The sequence below is a fragment of the Podarcis filfolensis genome (assembly GCF_964270895.1).
Source record: "Podarcis filfolensis genome assembly, chromosome: 16".
Classification (NCBI taxonomy): domain Eukaryota; kingdom Metazoa; phylum Chordata; class Lepidosauria; order Squamata; family Lacertidae; genus Podarcis; species Podarcis filfolensis.
Genome location: NC_139620.1, coordinates 8,504,473 through 8,531,483, shown reverse-complemented (window position 1 = coordinate 8,531,483; position 27,011 = coordinate 8,504,473). Strand labels below are relative to the sequence as shown.

The following is a 27,011-nucleotide window of genomic DNA, read 5'->3' as shown; positions in this document are numbered from 1 at the left end:
CGGGAATAAAATTAACCTTCAAAATGGAGACTTTTGCAGCCCTTTAAAAGTATAAACAGTTTTATGGTGGCACAAGCTTTTCTGGATTAAAACTTAACATCTGCAGATGCCCTATTGGCAGATGATGCAAATGGCAGGAACATGCAAAAGCAATGTTGCAAGGTGGAATGGGCTCATGTTCAGTGTGTGCCGGCCATGCCCTTTTACAAATACTCCATTACGTTCCTTCACCTTGTTTCCCCGCCCCCCACCTGACCCTCTCAACAGTCAGCATGCCATGCCTACTGAATATACCGAGCCTTTGTATTTGGGGATTTCACCCTCTTGGGGTCGGTCCCCCCAAATAATTTTCAGGTATCTACAAACCCTGGGGCTCCTGCGAAGCTCAGGTGGTACAATACTCCAATGTGTCTACACAAACGTACACAAGCTACGCACGGCAGTGGTTAAGACAGGAAAAATTGGCAGCCGTGCCATCGTCCTACCTTTGCCCTGCTGATTTAACGCATGTAGTGCATTTATGTGGAAAGAAAACCTTGATTCAGACAGAGTCCAAAATGAGTAGCATCGAACTTGCTGAGGGCAGCAGTTTCCTAGGGCTGGCACTCACTGGCCTTTGAAGTTTTTTGCTAGGCACAGGGTTATGAGAAATCTGTTTACCTTGGTGGCATCGGACCAGACACTTTGCTGAGCTGGTACCTGAACGTCACGCCGATTGCTTAAAGAGCAGTGATTTCCGGGCTGTTCGCCCAGGGAAGGTTCGGGTTCAGGAAACAAGCAAGGCACTGTTTGTGAGCAGCAAGGAGCAGGCAGAAAAAGAAAGGGAGGGATTGCTCCTTATTGCAAAACATACTTTCAGGGTGGGGTGGGAGAGTTAAGAAGCCACAATGCCATCTGCCCAGGGTACACCAAAAAGTGAAGCGAAAGAAGAAGTTATGCCAGGCATACTCAAAACAACCTCTTAAGCTCCATTAGGCCCTCTCCTGAATTGGCAGCTTTAATTTAAGCAAAAAACCTAAAGTTGCTAGTCCCTTTCGTTTGCGGAAATATATAAGGAAAATGTGTCCAGGCAGCATACACTCACGGAGGAGAAATGCAATAAATTTAAACTTGTGGGGCTACCTGGATATCTTTTCTTTTTTCCCTGGGCAGGAAGGGGGTAAGATTGCTATTTTGCAAACTATTACCTCTCTCCTCAGGCTGAAAAATCTGCCTGGGGGGGGATGTTGGGTAAACGAGCATGAACGAATCTTAAGGGCTCTTTGGCAGAGCCTTCCTTGGCTGGAATCACCTCCGGCGTTTTGCCTCCCCATAACCTCTAGATTCATCACCGTCTCCTACGTGGGCGACATCTGAGACACAGGGACACCTTTCACCCAAGCAAGCAGAGAAAGCAGCTAACAGCAAAAAAAGTAAATATCAGTTCTGTTGTTCTGCGGCAGGAAAAAAAAAAGACAGAGTAATGCTGGGTTTCGTAACATCCCAGAGCAGCAAAGTTCCCCGTTGGAGGCAAGAGTTGGAGACTTGTTTACATTGCAGAAAGAGTCCTCCCTTTCCTCTTTTGATGCACGGCAGGGACTATGGGTAACAAAGCCCCTCGCTTTCGAAAGCCCAAATCTCTGTTGCCCCCAGCCAGATTGGGGCCATGTTTCTTCCTGCACAAGACCAGTGGAACAGCCTTGTGTGTCACACCCACGACTCAGGGACCGCACACATGCTTTCTGTGATGGAGGAATTTTGCTGTTGTGCCCAGGTCCTTTTTCGGGCTTCCCATTGGCACAGTTGGCTGACCTTTGACAGAACAGGATGCTGGACTCGGCCTTGGGGGAGCTCCTGTTGTTCAGTCCGAAGCCTTTCCCATGGTAGGGCGGTGAGAAGGACAATTCTGGGACCGACAGTCTGGCTCAGCTAAAAGGCAGTTTTGCACCCACTCTTTCCAATACATCATAGGACTCTGACTGCACCAGCCCAGCCATAAGGTAGGGTTAGCTGGCTGCCTTGGGGGTGAGTTTCCTGGTGGGCAGGAAGCAGCACCAAACCCCCAGAGGACTACCTGTCTTCTGCCCCCTTCAACCAGGAAAGAGTTGCCAGACAGATCAGTTCCTTTGCGTGAAATCAGGGAAGACACGAAACGGCACCTTGTCCCGTGGCTCAGCTTTGCGTACAAAAGCCCCCTGGCCCAGTCCTTTGCTTCCCTAGGCTGGGAGAGACTCCCTGTCTGAAACCCTGGAGAGCTGCTGCCAGTCAGTGTAGACAATACTGAGCCAGATGGAGCAACAGTCTGGCTCGCCAGAAGGCACCGTTCCTTTGAACCAGGTCGCAAAATGTCCTGGGCCAGCCCTGGAACCTGGCCCGGATGCTCTTCCTTGGCATGTAGAAAAGGGCCAACAATTGCTCAAAGTGGTACCCAAAACCACTTCCTCCATCATCTGCCGCTTCGGCGATGACAGCTCCTCCGACGGCAGACCTCCCCGACTTCATGAATCCAGGAGGAAAGACACTTCCTGGAAAGAACTTTCAAAATGTAGGGACAATTTGTTGTTGGTGTCTCCAAGAGTTTTCTCCAGCAGCCACGCTGGGCCGGAAGAAACCTTGCGGCCATGTGCATCCCCATCACAGAAGCCGGGCAGGGACTTGGCAAATCTGCAACCACCATCTTCGGTTTCAAGGACACTTGAGCTCTTCCTGATGAGCGGCGAACAAAATCCTGAACGTGGAGCATCTTCTGAGCAGCCTGACTCCGGACGGAAGAGCAGACACCTTTCCTAGATCTCAGTAGCGTGGGCCTTGACGTCAGCGCTACTTGATGCTGGTACGACCCAAGGGACTCTCAACAATGTCCCAGGCGCCTTGGCTGTGCTCCTGACACTCCACATCCTTCAGGGTACGTACGGTGCCCACATGCGGGGACGCTGCGGCACCCAATAACCTCCCTAAATCCGACGTCTGTCGGCTACTACGGCATCAGGAAATAGTCCGCGTTTGAAACATCGTAGGGGCTGTTCTCCGGGATGCTCGGGGTGTCGACAGAGCTTTCGCTGAAGGGCGAGGCCGGAGGGGAGAGGAGAGGAGATGAACTCAGAGGAGGCTCAGGAGCCATGAGGGTCAGGGAGTGTGGTGGGGCGGTGCTGGATTTCTCTTCTCCGCAAGGCGATGTCCCCCATTTTTTCTTGTACCTGAAACAACAACAAGAAATGGCAGGTTTTGAGATCACGTTTCTACCATCACATCCACGGGAAGCAGTGAGGACCGCCCACTTGGATGGCTTTAAATACATTTATACACCCTTAAGAAGGGACGCGGGTGGCGCTGTGGGTTAAGCCACAGAGCCTAGGACTTGCCAATCAGAAGGTCGGGGTTCGAATCCCGGTGACGGGGTGAGCTCCCGTTGCTTGGTCCCTGCTCCTGCCAACCTAGCAGTTCGAAAACATGTCAAAGTGCAAGTAGATAAATAGGTACCGCTCTGGCGGGAAGGTAAACGGCGTTTCCGTGCGCTGCTCTGGTTCGCCACATGCTGGCCACATGACCCGAAAGCTGTACGCCGGCTTTCTTGGCCAATAAAGCGAGATGAGCGCTGCAACCCCAGAGTCGGCCACGATTGGATCTAATGGTTAGGGGTCCTTTACACCCTTAAGATATCAATGACTTCCCTTCTTCTCTTTCCATGGTTCATTTTTGCATAACATAAATCTTTTACATAAACTAAACCATTCAGTATTCCATTGATTATGGCATCCATCAAAACTCATTTACACTGTTGAATTTATCTTAATGCTGCCAACGTTTTCAAGTCTACACAATCCCCCCCCCCATATATTCAATAAACGTTTTCCAATCGTCTTTAAACCTATGTTCTTCTTGTTCTCTTATTCTATATGTTAAGTCCGCAAGCGGCGCATATTCCATCAGTTTAAGTTGCCATTCTTCTTTGGTTGGGACCTCGCTCGTTTTCCATTTGGGGGCTAACAAAACACGGGCTGCAGTAGTGGCAGACATAAACAACCTTTTTTGACACCTGGGAACTTCAGTCTGCCCTCCCCGGCCAAGACCGGGCTCACATAGGCTATGAGATTAACCCCACTCAGTGGACCAGAATGTGGTCTAAACCCCACCCTCTTTAAATCCATATCAACGAAAAGGAAAGAACTCACTCTGAAATTCACCCACAGGTGGTACCTAACACCAAGGAAATTAGCGCAAATACGCCCAGGAACCTCACCAAAATGCTGGAAGGGTGCACCTCCACAGGCACACACCTCCACATGTGGTGGGAATGCCCCAAAATCCAACTATTCTGGACAACAGCCATACGAGAAATATGTAAAATAACTACCGTATTTTTCGCCCTATAGGACGCACTTTTTCCCCTCCAAAAATGAAGGGGAAATGTGTGTGCATCCTATGGGGCGAATGCAGGCTTTCGCTGAAGCCTGGAGAGTGAGAGGGGTCGGTGGGCACCGACCCCTCTCGCTCTCCAGGCTTCGCGGACCTCTCCGCAAGCAGCGGGAGCGCTCCCGCTGCTTGCGGAGAGTTGCCAGCATGCCGAAGCCTGCGCGCGCTGAGATCAGCGCGCCCAGGCTTCGCGGACCTCTCCGCAAGCAGCGGGAGCCAGCGCTGGGCTCCCACGGCTTGCAGAGAGCTGCCTGTTTGGGGGCTGGGGTCGGGGGAAGCTCGGGCCTCCCCAGCCCCGCGCCTGGGGGGGGAAATAATTTTTTCCCCTTTATTTCCCCCCAAAAAACTAGGTGCGCCTTATGGGACGGTGTGTCCTATAGGGCGAAAAATACGGTAAGCAGGTATTAGAAATCACCCCAGAACTGGCCCTACTAAACATCTTCCAAGACCAAGGTTTCGTGAATTCACCGCTCCCAGTAATCAACATCCCCCCCCCAACTCCTGAAAATTAGGTGGTCTTCCTCACCGGAGAATGACTCCAACGACCAAGATGCCAACAATTCCAGTCACGCTTACAGCCATGATGAGGAACAAGTACAGAGGCGTAGAGGCAGCATTTTCCACTAGAAGGGACAAACAATCAGGGAACACAGTTAGGTCAGGCCACCCTCTTCATTTCCCACAATGCCTCCAGCTTTGCACCTCTCTTGGGCAAAGGCAGGGACCCTCAGGTCCAGGGTCCAAATGCGGCTCTCCTTCTGGCCCTCGGCCAGGTTGCCCAGCAGGGAATTCGGACCTCAGTCCAAAAGAGCCTGCCATGGGAGCCTGTGGGAAATCAAAATGGAATCCAATTTGCATTTGTGCCCCACCTTTTTCTCCAAGGAGTTCAAGGTGGCATCCATGACTCTCCCCCTCTTCCTTCAATCCTCACAACGACCCTGTGAGTTAGGCTAAGCTGAGAGACAGTGTCTGGCCCAAGGTCACCCACAAATAGGGAGCACGGCTATCGCCTGCCATCACCACTAGGGAAGCCTACCTGCCAACGATCCTTGCTCCCGGCACCCCCAGCCTTTCACCCGGGCGATGTCCCCGTATTTTTGCAGCCCTTGGCACGTACAGAAAGCCACCTTTGTGCAAGCGAGGCCACGAAAGGTGGCACACTTACCTGTCGGCTTAATCATGACGGCAGGGAGCTCAGAAGTGTGCTTGGGCTTAACGGTGCTGGCAAAAAGATCGACCTGCAAGAGAGAGGGGGGGGAAAGGACTGAGTACAGCCAACTCTGAATAGCTGCATCTCTCCATTTAGACAAGGAACCCTCAGTGGTCAAAAAGAGGAAGCGGGGTTTATTAGGGGCCGGTGTCTCGCCTGCTGAGAGGGGCAGTTGGAGCCTATGTATTTTGCTAGCGGAGCTGTTTTGAATGCTTGCAGTTTTTGGCCTTTTAAAAATTCATTCTCTCAGAATATTTCAGCTGGTATGGAGGCTACAGATTTCCTGAGTCAGAAGGGTGTCTTCATGAAGAGGATTGGGTTCTGGCTGCAATATTATTATTATTACTATTACTATTACTATTATTATTATTATTACAGTGGTACCTCAGGTTACAAACGCTTCAGGTTACACACTCCGCTAACCCAGAAATAGTGCTTCAGGTTAAGAACTTTGCTTCGGGATAAGAACAGAAATCATGCTCTGGTGGCACGGCGGCAGCAGGAGGCCCCATTAGCTAAAGTGGTGCTTCAGGTTAAGAACAGTTTCAGGTTAAGAACGGACCTCCGGAACGATTTAAGTACTTAACCCGAGGTACCACTGTATTATGATTATTATTCACCTTCTAAAGCTCCGTCTCAATGAAATTTGCACATAAGAAAATAGGAAAGAGTTAAAAACACGAAAACAACCAAGTTATTTAAAACAGCACCAAAAATCTAACAAGCGGAGACTTGTGGCCAAGACCCATTCATCCAACTGGGAAAGCCTGTTTAGAGCCAGTGGGGTGTTAAGTGGAAGCAGGGTCAGACTAGGACCTGGGAGATGCCAGGGTTCAAATCCTGCCCCTTGGCTATGAAGCTCACTGGGAGACCTTGGGTCCGTAGGCCCCCTTGAGCTCCTTTGAGGAAAAGGTGGGATATAGAATAAATAAAATAAATCGTAGCCCTAGGAGGGGAATAGTGTGGGGGTTTCCTAACAAATCTCTGCACCCCTAATGAACTACAGTTCCCAGAATTCTTTGGGTGGAAGCCATAACTGCTTCAAGTGGTGTGGTACTGCTACGGGGCCTAACTTTGGAAAACTGAGAAACCAAAACGAACAGATTATCCATTCTCCCCCAACCCCTGACCCTGCTGGCTGAGGTTGGTGAGAGCTCCTGGTCCACCCACATCTGGAGGGCCACGCCTGAACTTCAGTGACAGGTGGGTAGATTTGGGTTGAAATTTAGGGAAAACACATTGATGGTAAGTGACCTATAAGTCCCCTCCCTCCAATGTTAGGATTTTATGAGCCGCCCCCAACAGACAGTGGAAGCGCAGGAACTCTTCCCTTGTTTTTGAAACTACATCGGAGACTGGAGCGGGGTATATATGGACCGCTTGCTGGGACTCTGGAGCCACCACCCAAAAGGCCCTGCTTCTCATGGAAATTACTTACCTCTGAGGGGACCAGCGTGGTTTCTAAGTCGCGGTCCTTGGTTTCTGAAATGCCAAGGAGAAAAAGAAGGGATTGAATAAAAAATATATCTGGGGGCGAGGCACAGAGAGAGAGAGAGAGAGAGAGAGAGAGTGAGAGAGAGAGAGATGCTTTGTTGGGCTGCTGGGAGAAAAATCTATTTTGAAGCTAGACCCACAAGTCCATCTCCTCAGAGCCTAGGCATCAGTGACTCAGGCTTGTGTATGTGTTCTGCTCACCCCATATATATATATACCGTATTTTTTGCTCTATAAGACTCACTTTTTCCCTCCTAAAAAGTACAGGGAAATGTGTGTGCGCCTTATGGAGCGAATGCAGACTGTGCAGCTATCTCAGAAGCCAGAACAGCAAGAGGGATCGCTGCTTTCGCTGCGCAGCGATCTCTCTTGTTGTTCTGGCTTCTGAGATTCAGAATATTTTTTTTCTTGTTTTCCTCCTCCAAAAATTAGGTGTGCCTTATGGTCTGGTGTATCTTATAGAGCGAAAAATACGGTATATATTTTACAAGAGTACCACTTTGCAGGTCCAAAATACATTTCCCTCAACTCCTCAGGAACTACAGCCAGCTTCCACACAACTGATATTAGGGGTCGGGTGGTTTTTGTGCCAAAAAGCAAAGCTGGGGCACCTGTGTGCCGCCCCCTAGATACCCTTGGACTCCAACTCCCACCAGAACAGCCTGCCAGAACGGCCAATGCTTCGGGGATGATGGGAACCAGAGTCCCAGCAATATCTGGAGGGCCGCAGGTTCCCCAGCCCTGTCCTAGATGCATGTCCCAACCAATCAGGGATTCACATGTTAAATGCACTTACAGAGGCGTCAAGCAGGGAAGGGGAGCCCGTGACCCTCCAAGCAGACTCCAACTTCCATTAGACCATTGTTTCTTCTAGCTTAGTATTTTCTACACTGACCCACAGTGGCTCTTTGGGGCTTTGGCATGCAAAGCTGATGTTCTGCGGCTGAGTTAGAGAACTGTTAGGAGGCCTAAAGGCTACAGCTGAGCAGGCTCTGACCTAGCTAACCCCTCATTCTGCTCCTTGGCAGGTTGCAAAATGGTGGCCCTTGTGGCATGCAACATCACAGAAAGCAGTCAAGTACAACATTTCCTGTTTGCCCAGAGTGGACACACAGGGGGATGTTACTCCAGCCAGGAGGACTTCCTGCCACACCTGTTTGGAGGATCTTTCCCCTGCGTGTGACCAGGTAGATGGGGATGACCCTGGGAGACCCTATAAAGGCCTAGTCATGCAGCCATCTTCCCTTCTTCTTTCGCCTTTCCGCCTCGTTCCGTCTTGATGTTTTTGATGTCTGCTAGCTTTCAGCCAGCAGCACATGGGCTCAGTCCCATATGGTTGGTGCCATTTTACCATTGTACTGTGGAGAGTGTATTAACTTATGGTCTCTGTGTGTGGTTTGGGAGCTGCATGGCCAGGGAAAAAACAATGCAGTCCAGGGTTGTAAAGACTGCAGAGAGAATAATTGGGTGCACTCTTCCCACCTTAGATCAAATCTATGCTGTCAGGTGCCATAGGAAAGCTGCAGAGATAGCGCAGGATAGTATGCACCCCAGAAATATCTCTTTCAGCTTCTGCCTTCTGGAAGAAGGTACAGGGTAATAAAGACCGGGACTAGCCACTTGAGAAACAGTTTCTACCCAAATGCAATTCTGGTTCTAAACGCAGTATAAGGAGTCTCTATAGTATATTGTGGGGACACAGGTGGCGCTGTGGGTTAAACCACAGAGCCTAAGACTTGCCAATCAGAAGGTCGGCGGTTCGAATCCCCACGACGGGGTGAGCTCCTGTTGCTCGGTCCCTGCTCCTGCCCACTTAGCAGTTCAAAAGCACGCCAGTGCAAGTAGATAAATAGGTACCGCTCTGGCGGGAAGGTAAACAGCGTTTCCGTGCGCTGCTCTGGTTCGCCAGAAGTGGCTTAGTCATGCTGGCCACATGACCCGGAAGCTGTACGCTGGCTCCCTCGGCCAGTAAAGTGAGATGAGCGCCGCAACCCCAGAGTCGGCCACAACTGGACCTAATGGTCAGGGGTCCCTTTACCTTCATAGTATATTGTATTTTAAAATGGGGTTTCAGAGTTTTTAGGGGTTTTTGAATGTCTTATGTAGATTTTTCAATTTCATTGTTCTGTATGGGACAATGACAATAAAGATATCGTATCGTATCGGGATGAACCCACACCCTCTTCTGCAACTACAAGCTAAAGGCTGCCTTCAGGATCATACTGTGAACTGAATGTAAGTAAACTTCCTGTTTTTCTTAATAGAAGACTGTTGCGTCTTTATTCTTTTAAGAGGGAACAAAGGGGATTTACCAGGAACAAATCCAATCTGGATTCTGGACAAGCCAGACTGGATTGCTTAACTCAAGAGATCCAAACGAATCTACCAACTAGTTTCCTGCAATATACAGGGGAGTATACTCTGCTGCCAGCTCACTAGCGTGAGTGAGGAAAAACAAATACTTAATCAATACAGTGGTATCTCTGGTTGCGAACAGGATCCGTTCCGAAGGCCTGTTCGCAACCTGAAAAGAATGCAACCTGCGTCTGCGCAAGTGCGGGTGGTGATTTGCCGCTTCTGCGCATGCGCGTGACGTCGTTTTGCACGTCTGCGCATGTGCGAGCGGTGAAACCCGGAAGTAACCCTTTCCCGTACTTCCGGGTCGCCGTGGGACGCAACCTGAAAACGCACAACCTGAAGCAAACGTAACATGAGGTATGACTGTATATCCTCTCCTACTGTCCACAACATTCCATATAAGGAAGGGCAGGGGAGGGGCAACGGAAGGGGCACTGCCAACCTGTCCAGGGCACTCCAAAGCTCTCCCGGCTCCATTCGCTCCAGATCCCTTGGTTGAATTCTTCCCGGGCCCGCACCTGGATGACATGGCGGACACCTGGCATCACGTCAGAGATGGTGTAGGAAGTGTATTCATCCTGAAGGTGAATCTGTAGCCGAGAGAAAGGGAAAGGGGCACAGCTCAGTGGCCTGGCATGCAAAAAGTGCCAGGTTTAATCTGTGGCAGCACCGCCAGGTGAGTCTGTGAAAGACGTCTTTCCTGATACCCTGGAGAGCTGCTGCCAGTCCGTGCAGGCAATGCTGAGCTAGGTGGACCCAGAATCTGATTCGGTATCAGGCAGCTTCCTGCGAAAGCCAGATCTTCAATATGGTACCATGAGGACTGGAAACTTGGTATGTAGGGGAAGGACCAGAGCTCAGTTGTACAGCAGATGTGCTGCATGCAACAGGCCCAAGGACCTCGAGGGAGAGTTGCGGATGGTTCTTCAAACCCTGGGGTTTTGCCACTACAAATCAGCATAGCCTAGTGGAGAACCTGTGGCCTTCCAGATGCCACAACTCCCATCATCTCTAATCAGTGGCCTGGTTGGCTGGGGCTGATGGGAGTTGTAGTCTGACAGCATCTGAAGGGCCACAGGTTCCCCAGCATCGCTCCATTAAAGTGCATTAAATATGTGTTCCCTGATTGGTTGGGATATGTGTCCAGGACAGCGATGGGGAGCCTGCGACCCTCTAGATGTCGCTGGACTACAAATCCAGTCACCCTGATCATTGGCCATGCTGGCTGGGGATGATGGGAACTGTAGTCCCAACAACGCCCAGCAGACCACAGGTTTCCCCACCTCTGGTCTAGCGAAAGATGCAGCCAAGAGGCACACAGGAAATAAGGTGGGGACGCCCATTATTTCTGCGTCCCGAAATCGAGCATTGCAACTTGTACACGTTCAGGGAATGCCTGCCCTCTCCTCACCCCAAAATCAAAAGTAAGGGCAGACCTTGTTGTACGCTGTTGAGGCTTCCACCCGGTAGCGGATCTCGAACTGCAGGCGGAAGAAGGAGGAACCCCAAGAGGGGGGTTTGCGCCAGGTCACAAACAGTTTGCGGGGGTGCAGCTCCACGTTCCTCACCTCCACATCGATTGGTGGGTCTGGCTTCACTGTGGGGGGGCGGGGAGATCAGCCAGAAAGGTTTAAAAAAACCTGATACTACCCTTGCTGGTACCTTTCCCAGGAAAATCAGAGGCTCACTATGTCAGGTTCCTATTGGAAGACCGGACAAATGCTAGAACATTAGCAGTAGCAAAGTTTTTACCGGTGGTTGCAAGAACAAATAATCCCTATATTCTGAACAAAATGCTTGTTTAACCTGGAGGTAGGCTGTATGAATTGTATATTGCTTTGTAATGATTTGTTGGGTCTCTGGACCGTAATAAAGATTGATGATGATAATCAGGTTTAAAAAAGGAGAAAGGAAAGTCCCTCTCTCTCTCTCCCTCTCTCTTTCTCGACTGTTTTCTGCAACATGTCATCGATGCAATATTGGAGCATTTGTGCTGGATTCATGCTGGACCGGAGTATCAAAAGAGAACCAAACTCCCTTTCCCACAGACAACACATTCACAATTAGAAAAACGAGACTTGGTTCAGCCACATCTTGACTACTGCAGCATAGCTTTCTGTCTTTGATTTCTTTTCCCATTCCTTCTATTGTACATAACATAACTGGTGTATGTGCACAGACATGCATATATTTTTTTAACTAAATGGCCAATGGTATGTTTTGATCACCCCATGAAGATGGGGTGGTAAAAACAAACTGGTCTGTGAAAATGCCCCATTCCTCCATGGCATGCTCCTCTAACTTTTATCTTTGTATTCCAGTAAGTTATTTTGCTCTCATTGTTGAAAAGCAAAAACCTTGCATACCTTATTTGATTGGATAATTTCAATGTTTTTCTTTTATCGTTGTACAACCAACTTTTTTGTACGTAGCTGTTACATGTAGAGCAATCTGTCTTTAAGCAGGGGTAAATTGCTCTGAAAGAAATTTGATCTTGGATAGTTTTCCCTTCAAGTAAAGCGTCTTGTTGTTTAAATAAACTTCTCGTTTAAAATAAAAACAAAACCTTTCCCGAATCTCCCAACCTTCAGCTTCATTAAAAAGGTAAAGGGACCTCTGACCGTTAGGTCCGGTCACGGACGACTCTGGGGTTGCGGCGCTCATCTTGCTTTATTGGCCAAGGGAGCCGGTGTACAGCTTCCGGGTCATGTGGCCAGCATGACTAAGCTGCTTCTGGCGAACCAGAGCAGCGCATGGAAATGCCATTTACCTTCCCACCAGAGTGGTACCTATTTATCTACTTTAACTTGACGTGCTTTCGAACTGCTAGGTGGGCAGGACCAGGGACCGAGCAATAGGAGCTCACCCCGTTGCGGGGATTCGAACCGCCGACCTTCTGATCGGCAAGCCCTAGGCTCTGTGGTTTAACCCACAGTGCCACCCGCATCCCTCAGCTTCATTAGATGCTCACAAATTCAGATGTTATGAGAGAGTGAGGAAAACCTCTCTCTGTCGACCATCAACGGGAAGGAAGATGCTAAGAGTTCACGGTCGCTTCCCAGCCGTGTTAAACCATTCACGGCACATGAGGGGAATGTCCAGGGGCTCGGGAAGGATTCTGGGGGTCAAATGGAGAGGTCTGGGGGGCTGCAGACTGATGCTCCCCCAGTCCTGATTCTACACTTTATAGAATTATGAATTGTGGAGTTGGAAAGCACCAATTTTTGCCCCATGTGGGGCTCTAAAGCACAGCCCTGAAATTAAGAGTCTCATGCGTCCAGGAATATTTGGGAGAATTTGCAAGCAGCAAAAATGTGCAGGGAGGAGAGCCGGGGGCAGGCAGATTCACTCCAGCTCCAGCCCAACATCATAGCTGACAACCGTCCCTTATTTGGCGGGAAAGTCCCTTATCCCAGCGCCGTGTCCCGCTGCTGTCCCTTATTGATGATGTCCCTTAAATTTCCCGGGTTTCAAAGGAAGCAGCTCCTCTCCCTCCCTCCCTGCCGGCCAGGGAGGAGGGAGGCTCCAACTGTGTTGCTTGGCTGCGTTTCTCACCCAATAAGGAGTCTAAGAACGACTGGAGGGTGGAGCTTGCCTTGTGCCGATCAAATCAGCCGCGTTGCCTGGGGACTCGCCTTTGCTCAGCGCTTCCCAGCGGAGAGGTGACGGTGGTTTTCCTTGCTGCATCCCCTTTGCCAGGTTGCTGCGCTGTGGGAACCACCGCTTGAGGCTTTGTTTGGCTGCTGGTTGACTAAAATCCCTTATTTTGGCTGCTGGTCCCTTATTTTCAAATCTGTAAGTTGACAGCTATGCACAAAATGCGCCCTGACGCATGTCGTACTGGCCCCGATTCAGAGTAAAGGTGCTGCTACTCACACAGATTTTCGGTGCTGATGAAACTGTGGCTGCTCAGGGCTCCCGCCAGGTTGAAGATGCAGACGGACACCTTCAGGATGTGCACGTCGTCAGCGATTCCTTCGATGCGGCAAGAGAACTTCCGGGACTTGGCGTAATAGCGGCAGGGCTGCTCAACGCGGTTCACCCCGACGAAACTAGGGGACACAGGGGGAAAGTGTGATAGGAATTTTGAGGTCTTAGATATATGGCAATGTTCATAACTGCACGTACATAGATCAGCACAGGAAGACCGACCTGAAGCCATTTTGATTCCTAAACTGAGCAAATGTTTTCTATGCATGGTCAAAGTGGAAAAGCCTCCCCATTGTCTTTTCCTTCACAAATCCTGTCTTAAGGGTATGTCTGTGTTTGAATAGGGTATGAGCCTGTGACCTGGCCCAGGAACTAAGTATTTATCACTACAAAAGAATGGCCGGGCTCCCCAGGTAATCCAATCAAGTAACCTGCCAGACAGGAGATAAACAAGGACAGGAGAAAAACAACATTCAAATTTCTGTTTTAGACCGCCTTTTCTGTGATGTAGGTGTGATGTATCTGAGGGGTGGTCTTGGGATGTCTGTATGATGTTTCTGGGGGTGGTCTTGATCTACAGGATGGGAATTTCAAAAGTCTTTATAAGGCCTTGCATGCCATTTTTCTGGGTCCCTCCTCTCTCCTGCGGGTGAGGGGAGCACCCTGTTGCAACAGATCAATAAAGATCAAGCTTACTAGCTGCTTTACTTCTCAATATCCTCTGGTCGGCCTCTTTTATTCTCTCCTACCAATAGGGAACCCATGTAAGGACTCTATATGTTTTTTATATATATATAAATATTTATTAGGGTTTTACAAAAAAAAGTAGAGATTTACAGAGTAAAAAAAAACCACAAAAAGAGATAAACAATAAAAAAAGAAAACACAAAAAATACAAAAATTCACATGAAAAACAGCTAATTAGAGAAGAAGTTAAAAAAAGAAAACAAATCCATTTTTTCTCGATATCCTCAAATTCATATGCTTGTTTCCTTGACCTCCTCACACCTCCCCCCTTTGTACTCCCATTTACATAATCAGTTCAGCAAATTCTTACCCTTTTTTTCATTTATCTTAACTTTGTGTCATAACATATTATAACTCAGTATTTTCATCCATTTATCAATACATTTTTTACATATTCTTGTTAACTTTTGTTACTAATTCCCACTTATTGCCAATCCAAACATAATTTTAACATTCATTAATTTTACAGTATTTCTGAAGATAGTCTTTAAATTTCTTCCAGTCTTCTTCCACCAACTCTTCTCCCAGGTCTCGGATTCTGCCAGTCATTTCCGCCAATTCCATATAGTCCATCAGCTTCATCTGCCACTCTTCCAGGGTGGGTAGCTCTTGTGTCTTCCAATACTTTGCGATAAGTATTCTTGCTGCTGTTGTTGCGTACATAAAGAAAATCCTATCCTTGTAAGGACTCTATATGGGCTCTTGGATATCCCATAAGGGAAAAGGGCATTTTTTATTTACAACAAAAGAACACGGAATGCTCAGCCGGAGGAAGGGAAGACATTGGATCTCACCGCGATCGAGCATAGCTGGCATGGAAATGCCATGTCTCGCCAGCTACAGCGCATGACAGCGGCCGATGAGCAGACCCTGCCTTGAAATTAATGGGCGCAGCTGACGGAAGGCCGGTTGATTTCAACGGATCTTCTCTGCGGGCGATCAAGGCTGGTATGCACTGTGCATTTAAAGAACATGTGTGTGTGTGTGTGTGTTTTCTATTCATCTTGCACTTAACAGCAGACCCACCTAATCTGCACTTCCCAAAACAATGTGCCAATTGAAACACAGCCATGCTTTTGAAACTTGCTCTTCTCCAAATTTTGCAACGGGAACAAAAAAACCACATATACTGTACTTCAATAGGCGTGGGTAAAAAATGCGCACACTGGCGAAAACGTCATGCATAATTGTACTGTTCCTTTGTGCGCTCAAAAATAAAATAAAATGTGCCTGTTAAGGAAAATTACATACTGTGTAATTTCACTATACTGTGCATATTAATCGCCTTCTAAGCTACCGTCTCAAGGAGATTCACACATCAGATAAATTAAAAATAGTTAAAAGCACAAAACAACTGATGCATTTCAAACTGATACATTTCAAACAAGACGGAGACCCTAATAAACGGCCCTTGTGATTCAAGACCCATTGATCTAGCAGGGAAAGCCTAACAGAACAAAGATGTTCTGACTCTCCTTCCCTGAAGATTCACAGCGATCAATAGCTCAGTCAGTAGAGAATGAGACTTTTAATTTCAGGGTTGGGAGTTCAAGGTCCACATTGGTTGAAATTCCTGCATTGCAGAGGGCTGGACAAGATGGTCCTTGTGGTCTCATCCAAATTGTTATAAGAATGCTAAGGTCTCAAATATAAATTAAATGTTCATAAATGTACAATGCAAACATAAGTATATTAGCCATGTGTCTGAAATAGTATAGTATAGTATGTGTCTGAAATAGTATAGTAATCCTGAAGCCATTTTAACTCTCCCAATGACCTCAAATGCAGTAAGGGAGGCAAATGGGGAAACCCTTCCCATTGTCTTTTTGCTTGCAAATCCTGTCTTAACCATCACAAAAGAATGGCCAGGCTGCCAGGTAATGCAATCAATGACCATTATTAGGTATCCTGGCAGACAGGATTTCTGCTGCAGAGCGCCTCCTTCTGTGATGTATGTATGATGTTAATCTTGATCTACAGGGTGGCAATTTCAAAAGTCTTTATAAGGCCTTGCGCACCATTGTTCTGGGTTCCTCCTCCCTCCTGCGTGTGGTGAGTGGGGACCCTGTTGCAACAGCTGAATAAAGATCAGGCTTACTAGCCGCTTTGCTTCTCAATATTCTCTGGTTGGCCTCTGTTATTTTCTCCTACCGATAGGGAACCCACTTAAGGACTCTATATAGGCTCTTGGATACCCCATAAGGAAAAAGGAGCAGTTTTTTCTTTTAACAAATTCTATGGTTCTGTCTTCTAGGTGATAGATAAGGGTGATCACACAAGGTCCCCGGACATTTCACCGTCTATTGATCCCTGTGCCACCACTTTATTTCTCGCTGCCACCACCCAGGCCCTACCTGGTACAATACTGAGTCTGGTCAGGGTTAAAATGGAACATAAACTTCTGTTTATTTATTGCAGTTTAACAAGTGTGTGGTTTCATAAACGGTATCGGTCAATTACAATCATGGGGTTCCCTTCCAGACCTATAACTTCCGCTACCTGCTCTCACTCACTAAACCACCTCTCAGATATTTGCTTGTCTTCCTAGCCCCTAACTGTTCCTCAAAACAAAAAAAATTTTTTTCTTCCAGTAGCACCTTAAAGACCAACTAAGTTAGTTCTTGGTATGAGCTTTCGTGTGCATGCACACTTCTTCAGATACACTGAAACAGAAGTTGCCAGATCCTTCTATATGGTGAGAAGGTGGGGAGGGGTATTACTCAGAAGGGTGGTGGGAATGGGTGGTTGGCAGATAGCTGTGATGAGCCTGTTGACGACTCTTAACGACTGCAATAGGTCTTACAGGAAAAAGCAAGGGGTGAGAAGGTGAAAAATGGCTTTGTCATGTATAATGAGATAAGAATCCAATGTCTTTGTTCAGACCAGGTCTCTCCTGGTCTGAATACAATCTTTAAATAATCTTTAAAAGATAATAATCTTTAAAGATAATACAATCTTTAAATAATCTTCCCAACAACACTATACTAGCTACTATGGATGTGGAATCTCTGTATACCAACATCCCACACAACGATGGTTTACAAGCTATAAGGAACACCATTTCAGATAAAACCACAGCGGACTTTGCCACCAAACTCTGCCAATTTGTCCTTACCCACAACAACTTCAAATCACCCTTCTGAGTAATACCCCTCCCCACCTTCTCACTATATAGAAGGATCTGGCAACTTCTGTTTCAGTGTATCTGAAGAAGTGTGCATGCACACGAAAGCTCATACCAAGAACTAACTTAGTTGGTCTTTAAGGTGCTACTGGAAGGAAAAAAAAAATTTTGTTTTGACTATGGCAGACCAACCTGTTTAACTATTTCACCTCCAGAACTCTCATATGTTAACATCACACAGTCTCTCTGGTGATATCTAGTAGGGTAAATTAGCATTGGAATACGGAAGAATTCCCACCAGGATTTACTTTATCAGCGCACACTGATGCGGAAATATAGAAACGCGAACTCAAGATCGGGGTGGGAATGACAGGGTTGCCCATTGCTAACCCAACAACCCCGACATCCCTCATATCATATCCGCCCCCACGGTTTAAATGTTGCCCCAGCCTCCACTCACTTTTTCTGCACCCACATCCTGGCTTTGGTGTGACTGGACATCCCACGAGGCGTCTTCCACTCGCAGAAAATGTCCTTGGCTAAGCTCTTTCGGAAGCAGGTGAAGTTTGGCGCCTCTGGCGGTTCTGAAAAGGGGGGAGAGACTGTTACATGGGGGCAGGATACGCAGCCTTCCGCATATGCTCAGGAACTCCAGTGCTGGCTAGTTAGTTCAGTTTAACAAAGTTCACCGGATTCCCTCTGTATATGCAAAGGTCTGGCTTGTTTCGTTCCTCATTTCACTTGCATGAGCCACCTTCTCAAAGCTAAAACCATGCGCAAGGCTGCTTACCCTATGGGATTTATTTTTTATTTTTACAAAATTACAAAAGCATTCCTAAAGAACAAATCAACCATCAAAAAGTGCACAACCCAACAATTTGCACATGAATCACAGTAAGATCCAAGATAAAGATATGGAATAAAGTGTATCAATAAAAGGGGGGGAAAACGGTCAAAAACGGCTGCAGATTCTCCTTCATCAGAGATTTTTTAAGCAGCGGTTGGATGGCCACCCGTCATGGATGCTTTAGTCGCACGGGGTCAGTCTAGATGACCCTCAGGGTCCCTTTCGATTCTGCAATTTTATGATTCTATAATACCCCAGCCCAAGAGTGTGTTCAGCAGCCTCAGCTTCTGCAGCTGGGGTCCCAATTTGTCTATATAGAAGCTTTATAATGAATGATTTTAGAGTGTTGTTTGTGCTGTACTTTTGTACTGTTTTATTGTTGTTAGCCGCCCTGAGCCCGGCTTTGGCTGGGGAGGGCAGGATATAAATAAAATTTATTATTATTATTATTCTCTATAATGATGAAACTCACAGGTAGAGAACACTTTTATTATTATTATTATTATTATTATTATTATTATTATTATTATTATCCCAACTGGGTTGCCCCAGCCACTCTGGACAGCTTCCAACAACTATCAAAGCATAATACATATTTTCTTATTTGTTTATATATAATATAATATATATTTATTATATGGAAATGGAATCTTTGGAAGAGTCCATGCTTTTTAAAAAAAAAAGCTTTTATTTATACATTTTCAAATTTATACATTTCATTAATTTTACAATCATTTTAACATTACAATGTTTGACTTCCTTCCCCCTCTTTCTGCAGTTCCTTAAATTTATTTTTTTAATATCTTCTGCATATCCAAATTCATTTAATTTGCTTGTTTAATTACCTACTTTGAATTCAATTATCTACTCTTCTGAAACTGCAGCTTATTACAATAATCCTGCCAATGTTTCTATCTGTTTGCAATTTATCTGTAAATTACACACACACACACACACACACACACACACACACACACACACAAACTTTCTTATCCCTTTGGAGCTATGCAGTATCTTTGTAATTCTCTTTCCAGGCTGTGGCGTTTTACGGTTTACTGTCTGGTTCTTATTTTATTTCTCTTTGCTATGTTGCGCTATTTATTATTATCATTATTATTAGTTAACAAATCGTATATCCCCTAAAACATCCGAGCCACACCAGGAAGCATCTCCCATCCTTCCCAGGCGAACAGAACATGAATAACAAGTGATGATACCGTTATCAAGAGGGTGCAATGGGGGGGCGGAGGAGGGGGCGTGTCTGGGGAGAGGGGGCATGGTCACGAGGAATCCCGAGGGCCAGGTAGAGAGGCTTGGTGGGCCACATTGGGCCTGAGATTCCCCTGTCCTGGCTCAGGCCCTGGGAAATCAATTCGAAGGAAGAGGGAGGGCAGTAAATGACCCAACCGGGCGGCAACAAAACCCAAGCAGAGGTGCAGCTGAGCAGAACGGGCCCTAACCCTCTCAAAGCGTCTCCCTCACCTTCTACCATCAGGCGCAGGGAGCAAAGGAGGCGGCGGCTGTCGGTGTAGCAAGCGTAGCGGCCAGAGTCACTGAAATATACCGACGGCAGGAAGAGGCTGGGTCCAGGGATCACCTGCCTGCCGATGGATGCGCTCAGGTTCCTTCCATTGAACATCCAGTGCACCTGAGTGATGTTCTCTAGCTCCCCCTCCAGGCAGGGCAGGGTGACGTTCATCCCGGGCTGAACCAGAATCATATTGGGAGACACAGCTGGGGGTCGAAATAATGAGGAAAGAAGAGAGAAAAATGGTCGTCAGGTTATTTCCCCAGAGATGTTTATCCTCTCTTCCCTGAGCTGAACCAAACAGAGTAATACCTGGGGTTGCATACGCTTCAGGTTGCGCGTTTTCGGGTTATGGGCCGCCGAAACCCGGAAGTACTGGAACGGCTTACTTCCGGGTTTCGGTGGTCGCACATGTGCAGAAGCGCTAAATCGCACTTTGTGCATGTGCAGAAGTGCCGAATCACAAGCCGCACATGCGCAGACACACCGCTGTGGGTTGCGAATGCTGCGGGCTGCGAACGTGCATCCCACACGAATCACATTCTCAACCCAAGCGTCCACAGTATACAGAAATCATAGAATCATAGGGCTAGAAGAGACCCTGAGGATGGTCTAGTTCATGAATATGCAGCCGTCCCACAGGGATGGGGAACCGGGCGCATCGAAAGAAGAATGGCAGACGAAATTAATGGACTATGCAGAATTGGGCAAAATGACAGGAAGGATTCGAAACCTGCTGGACCAGAGATTTACAGAAGATTGGAAGAAGTACATGAAATACTTGAAGAGCAACTGTAGTCAACAAATTACGCTAGTAGGACTACAAGAAGTTTTGTAAGGAGGAATATACGAAGTGTTACAAAGTAGAAAAAGATAGAGATGTTGGTTATGAGTTTGAAATGTCATAGGGAAAATAAGAAATGCATACTAAGAGATTAGACTGGAAAATTTTCAGACAGGACTGGTGGAAGTCAAAAAATGGAATAAGATGTAAAAGTATGTTTAATTACTGTTGAAACGGTATGTTAAAAAACTAATAAAAATTTATATTAAAAAAAAAACCCGAGTGGGGAAAGTGTTGTTGCGCTCGTTTCCTGTTTACACCTGTAGACATCAGTTTGGCCACCGTGAGAACAGGACGCGGGCCTCGGATGGGCGGCTGGTCTGATCCTGCAAGCTCTTCTTCCTATTTCTAAGCTGGAGAAAGGGGCACGGCTAGCAGCCAGCTGGCATCCTGAAGCAGAAGCTCTCCCAGGAGGAGGATATGCTGCAACATTTTGTTGCAAACCCCACTTTCTCACACAGTTACATAAACAGGCCAGGCAGGTTAATTCATTCTGGCTGGTTGGCAACCTGTTTGTGTGTCGGGGGGGGGGAGAAGGGGGGGCACAGTCACCTCTGCACTGCTTTGCCCACCCAGTAAATATTGACAAAAGCTACCTTCACCTTTCCAGGAGTGGTTTCCTAGCAACAGGAAAGGACACGCTGTGCGGGGAAACGCACCCCCCCCACCTTGCTCTATGGGGCCCTTCCAGTGGCGAAATCCACCACTGAGCATGAGTGGTACCCAGGTTACATCAGAGGCCCTCATCCACAGCATGCAGTCCAAGCATATTTCACACACATAGCTTCCCCAAAGGGATTTTGGGAAATGTAGTTTTCCCTATACTCTATATAATTCAAGGTATGGTTTTCCCAGTAGTGATGTATGGAAGTGAGAGCTGGACCATAAAGAAGGCTGATCGCCGAAGAATGGATGCTTTTGAATTACGGTGCTGGAGGAGACTCTTGAGAGTCCCATGGACTGCAAGAAGATCAAACCGATCCATTCTGAAGGAAATCAGCCCTGAGTGCTCACTGGAAGGACAGATCCTGAAGCTGAGACTCCAATACTTTGGCCACCTCATGAGAAGAGAAGACTCTCTGGAAAAGACCCTGATGTTGGGAAAGATGGAGGGCACATGGAGAAGGGGACGACAGAGGACGAGATGGTTGGATAGTGTTCTCGAAGCTACCAGCATGAGTTTGACCAAACTGCGGGAGGCAGTGGAAGACAGGAGTGCCTGGCATGCTCTGGTCCAGGGGGTCACGAAGAGTCGGACACGACTAAACAACAACAACAATATGCATGGGTGTATACAAGAGGGGCAGGAGGCCTGCAGGTTCCTTGCCCTTTCTTGCAGTCTCTCCTCCCGTTGCTCCTGAGCCGAATTAATCTGCTTTTTCGGAACCTGGCTGCGCTGTCGGGGGGGGGGGGGAGTGATTAGCATCTTGGGGGAAAGGTCATGGGGGGGTGTATCTATCTCTGAGCGAGCAACACGGCCCGCACCCCCTCCGCCTTTCCTTGCTGCGTTGCCGAAACCCGGGACGCAGCGAAATGTCAACAGCCCAAAGCAAACAGTCCGTTCACCTCCCTGGGCTGGCCTCTTGGCCCTTCCTGGTCCTCTGCCAGGAACAGTTGGTACTCAGCCACGGAAATATCACGGTGCTCTGCTAATCCGGGAGCTTTCGTCGCATGGATTTGGGGAGGAGGGACACGGTGCCCACAACCAGGCTTAGGCCCAGACTATCTGAAAGACCGTATCCTCTCATACAGGGCTGCCAGGGCTCTGAGATCTTCAGGAAAGGCCCTTCTCTCAGTTCCATCAGCCACACAGTCCCGAATGGTGGGGACGTAGGACAGGGCCTTCTCAGTGGCTGCCCCCAAACTGTGGAACTCAGTTTTCCTCGGGAAGCTAGACTGGTTCCCTCCTTGCTGTCTGCCTGCCAGCAAGCAAATGCTGTTTTATTCCACTAAAGGTAAAGGTAAAGGGACCCCTGACCATTAGGTCCAGTCGTGGCCGACTCTGGGGTTGCGGCACTCATCTTGCTTTACTGGCCGAGGGAGCCGGCGTACAGCTTCTGGGTCATGTGGCCAGCATGACTAAGCCGCTTCTGGCGAACAGCGCACGGAAACGCCGTTTACCTTCCTACCTATTTATCTACTTGCACTTTGACGTGCTTTCGAACTGCTGGGTTGGCAGGAGCTGGGACCGAGCAACGGGAGCTCACCCCGTCGCGGGGATTCGAACCACTGACCTTCTGATCAGCAAGCCCTAGGCTCTGTGGTTTAACCCACAGCGCCACCCGTGTCCCTTTATTCCACTAGGGCTCGTGAATGTGCTTTTAACAGTGCTGTCCTGCTTTCACTGCCTGCAGATTAATAAGATTTGGGGTTTTTAAAAAATATATTGCTTTAATTTTATGATTACTCTTTGATGATGATCTTTTATATGTTTGTAGCTTTTTCGTTTTTTACCTGTGTTGTTTTTAATTTGCCTAAGCCACCTTGAGTCCCAGTCTGGGGGAAAGGCTGTGTATAAATAAATATCAGCTGGATAGCTCAGTTGGCTAGAGAGTGGTGCGGATAATGCCAAGGTTGCAAGTTCAATCTGTGAAAGGGACAACTGCCTTGCAGGGGGCTGGGCTAGATGACCCTCAGTGTCCCTTCCAACTTTATGATTCTATGATGATCAGTATCAAACAGGTGTGGGGAGGCTCTGGCCCTCCAGATGTGCCTAAACTACGACTCCCATCATCCCCTGCTATTACCAATGTTGGCCTTCTTTTAAAGCAAAAGCCTTTTTTTAAAAAAAAAGAAAAAGGTTTTAAAGTTGTGCTGAACTGTTTGGACACCTCTTCTTATTTTAATAGATTTTGTTTTATTTCGTTTTAATTCTGTTACGGCTTAATTCTTTTTAAACGAACCTCTTCTACATGTTTTTATCCCTGTTGTTTTTAATTTGTGTAAGCGGCCTTGAGTCCTGGGACTGGGAAGGGTGTGAATAAATATAACAGCAGCAGAAGCAGCACAGTTTCCACAGTATGATTTGGGGCTTGATCCTGGCACACCGAATGGCATATTAGCTACAGAAAGACAACACAACTGCGGTTTCGTTATCAACTTAGGAGGAAGAGGAGCCACACAGAAAGATTTTTTTTTTTAAAGGTTTCTAAATCGAGCCTCCTGCCTTCTTCCTGCTGTTGGTTTTCTTTCTTCAGAACTTAAAAGATCTGGTTTGCATGCAGGAGGTCTATGGTTCAAATCCTGACACTTCCAGGTAGGGCTAGGGAAAGACCTCTAAAACCCTAGAAATCCGCTACCAATCAGTGTAGACAGAGAGAGATGGACCTATGATTTGATCATTTTTTAAAAAAATGGTTCATATCAATATAATAATGAGAATAAATAAGAATAAATAATTCTCAAGAGCAGCAGGTCTGAACACATGTCATCTCTGGAAGCAGAGAAGGTCACTTTCCATTGACGACTGGAATATGGATGAGTCAGTTAAACTGGCAAATGTAATTAGTGCTGGAGAAAGTTGTTCCGCTGTCTGAACGGCTTAGGAGTCAGAAAACCCGCTGCTGGTTCTGCAGCAAATTGTCCTGAGATCCACCAGCTTCCGCCTGTCCTTAATGTAGATTCATTGTTCTATAGATAAGGCAGGCAAGGCGGCGTACAACACACATCTCCCCCAAGAAAAGAACCTGGAGAACTGTAGTTTTAAGGCGCTGGGAACTGTAGGATTGTCAGAGGCAATCTACGGCTCCCGGGGTTCTGCAGGGGATGCTATGTGGTTTAGATATTTGGTGCGCCCGCAACCACAGATAAGATAGCCCTTATCTTCCTCTATCCTGCTGCAACCACCACTCGGAGCCGGCAGAGCGATCATTCAAGAATCTCAAACCACTTCTCCCCTCCAGCCTATTCTCACAGACCGAAAACTCAGAGGTGTGTGGTCTTCCCAAAGGTGATCCCCAGACTCCATTCCGCTCTCAAGCTCTAACCACTAGGCGCCACATCTGTGCCGTCTCCTCCATCCAGACCCCTAAACGCCAGCCCCTTCCACAAGGCGCAACGACAAGTTATAGGAAGAAAAAGAAAATAGAGAACCAACAATTCAGTTTCTCCAAACTTTTGAGGGGTGGGTGCGCACACAATTTGCCAGATTAAACGTGCCAAACTGAAATTGCGGAGGCCTCACCGTTCCATTCACTGCCTTATTATCCCAATAAATCCCCACCGACAGAAAGCCCATTTGAAGGAGCGTGGTGTAGTGGTTAGAGCAGCGATGGGGGGAAAAACCTGGGGGCACCTTCCATATATACCCAGGCTGCAACTCAGCTCATATGTAAGAAATCAATATTTGAGCCTGGCAGCGTCTGAACTTTCAAACTCCCTTCCTATTGATGTTACCCTTTTGTTTTACTCTTTTCTGCACCTGCTATGAACATTTTTGTTTTAGTCAAGCCTGTCTAGAAACGTAGAACACTGATGCACGAGTCTGAATCTGGTTTTTAGCTCATCGTTGGTTTTAACAATTTGTTGAATATTTTTGGATTTTTGGCTCTTTTTAACTGGCTGTTCTTAAGATGAAACATCACCCAAGGGTAAAAGTGTCCTGAGGCACTTCCTTAAAAATTTCATTCTGTCAGCTTAGCCTGCATACTTCCTTGCTGTGAGGGTCAAACGATGGGAGAAGGAACAGAGAGATCGATCATAATAAATTTAATAAAGCTCATCCCGACAGGGCAAACAATCTCTTGCTCTTAAGAAGAAACATACCCCCCAGTTAGCGTTTCCCTAACATGCCATTTTCTCTCAGCCTAACCTACCTACAGGGTTGTTGTGAGAATTAAATGAAAGGATAAATAAATCTAATAAATAAATTTAATACATTTCCTCCTTACAGGAGGAACTGTTTGAAACGTGCCCCCAGGATAAAAAAGGGAGACCCCCCCCTAATTTTTCATTCTCTCAGCCTATCCTACCTCACAGGGTTGTGGAGAGGATCAAACGAAGGAAAACACGGAAAAAAAGCTTTAAAAGTTCATCCTTACAGGGCAGGCACCTCTCGTTCGAAACACGCCTCCACGATTTATTTTTAAAGGAGATTTCCCTTTATTTTTTTCCCTTCTCTCTCAGCCTAACCTACCCTGTGAGGCTCAAAGGGGTCAGGTCGCAGGGCGCAATCGTTGAAAGAAGCGCATTTTTGCAGGGCAAAGGACTGGGGGACTGGCTCGTTTCCGCAGCATCGCGCAAATATTTAAGCCGTGCCAACCCAGCCGTGCAATGGGCGAAACAAGTCTCGTTTTCTCACCCGGCTTCGGGCACAGCTGCTCCTGGTCCACCAAGCCGCTTGCAGCCGCGACCAGCTGCGCCACCCAGGAGACCCCGAGCAGCCACATGGTGCCAGGCAGGTGCCAGCTGCTGCTGCTGCTGCTGCTGCTGCCGCCCCCCCGGCTTCTTCCAGCCAGACCCCCCGGGCTGCCGTGCCACCTTCGCCTTGGCACCATCCTCGCTCAAGCAGCGAAGCGTTTGAGGAACTGTCCCGAGGGGAGGCTGCTGCTGCTGCTGCTGCTGCCTGCCTGGCAGGGTTGCTCTGGTTGGTTGTGCAAGCCGGGGCGGGGAGGTGGGTTGTGCAATGGGGTGGAGCTGAAAGGGGAAGCAGGGCTGGGGGGCAGAGTGACAGCTATGGGGTGGGGAAGAACCCTCCGCAAGAGAGGCCGCCCCAAACCCCTTGGCTCAGCGTTTTCTTTTTAACTTCTGTTTTTAAATTTGAAAGGAGAGGCGCTAGATCTCATGGAGGAAATCTGGGAAAGACCCTGCCGCCCAGGACCATAGAATTGCAGAGTTTGAAAGAAGGGCCGTCTAGTCCAGGGGTCAGCAAACTTTTTCAGCAGGGGGCCGGTCCACTGTCCCTCAGACCTTGTGGGGGGCCGGACTAAATTTTGAAAAAAATAAATGAACGAATTCCTATGCCCCACAAATAACCCAGAGGGACGCAGGTGGCACTGTGGGTTAAACCACAGAGCCTAGGACTTGCCGATCAGAAGGTCGGCGGTTCGAATCCCCGCGATGGGGTGAGCTCCCGTTGCTCGGTTCCTGCTCCTGCCAACCTAGCAGTTCGAAAGCACGTCCAAGTGCAAGTAGATAAATAGGTACCGCTCCGGCGGGAAGGTAAACGGCGTTTCCGTGAGCTGCTCTGGTTCGCCAGAAGCAGCTTAGTCACGCTGGCCACATGACCCAGAAGCTGTACGCCGGCTCCTCGGCCAGTAAAGCGAGATGAGCGCCGCAACCCCAGAGTCGGTCATGACTGGACCTAATGGTCAGGGGTCCCCTTTACCTTTATAAATAACCCAGAGATGCATTTTAAATAAAAGCACACCTTCTACTCACGTAAAAACACCAGGCAGGCCCCACAAATAACCCAGAGGTGCATTTTAAATAAAAGGACATATTCTACTCTTGTAAAAACACGCCACTAGCCAGACCGTCTGCAGGCCATATTTAGAAGGCGATTGGGCCAGATCCAGCCCCCGGGCCTTAGTTTGCCTA

At 47.8% G+C, this 27,011-nt stretch overlaps 1 protein-coding gene across 1 annotated transcript; it reads right to left on the bottom strand.

Annotated features, from left to right (window-relative positions):
• Positions 1 to 1,408: 1,408 nt before the first annotated feature.
• On the bottom strand, positions 1,409 to 26,057 carry IL6R (interleukin 6 receptor). The gene is made up of 10 exons (XM_083591302.1): positions 25,774 to 26,057; positions 19,585 to 19,836; positions 17,716 to 17,839; positions 13,331 to 13,506; positions 10,891 to 11,051; positions 9,897 to 10,044; positions 7,041 to 7,084; positions 5,558 to 5,630; positions 4,919 to 5,015; positions 1,409 to 3,176 (listed from the first exon to the last, which is right to left on the bottom strand). Exons 1-10 carry the CDS (start codon positions 25,967 to 25,969, stop codon positions 2,957 to 2,959), a joined length of 1,491 nt encoding a protein of 496 aa, XP_083447428.1. The 5' UTR covers positions 25,970 to 26,057; the 3' UTR covers positions 1,409 to 2,956.
• Positions 26,058 to 27,011: the final 954 nt, after the last annotated feature.

Excerpts from the sequence above, each read along its gene's own strand:
- IL6R (XM_083591302.1), bottom strand. The coding sequence starts at position 25,969 with ATGGTGCCAAGGCGAAGGTGGCACGGCAGCCCGGGGGGTCTGGCTGGA. Across the intron at positions 11,052-13,330 it reads CATCAGCACCGAAAATCTGT|TGAAGCCAGACCCACCAATC; the intron begins GTGAGTAGCAGC and ends GCCCCCCCACAG. Across the intron at positions 10,045-10,890 it reads CCTCAACAGCGTACAACAAG|ATTCACCTTCAGGATGAATA; the intron begins GTCTGCCCTTAC and ends TCTCGGCTACAG.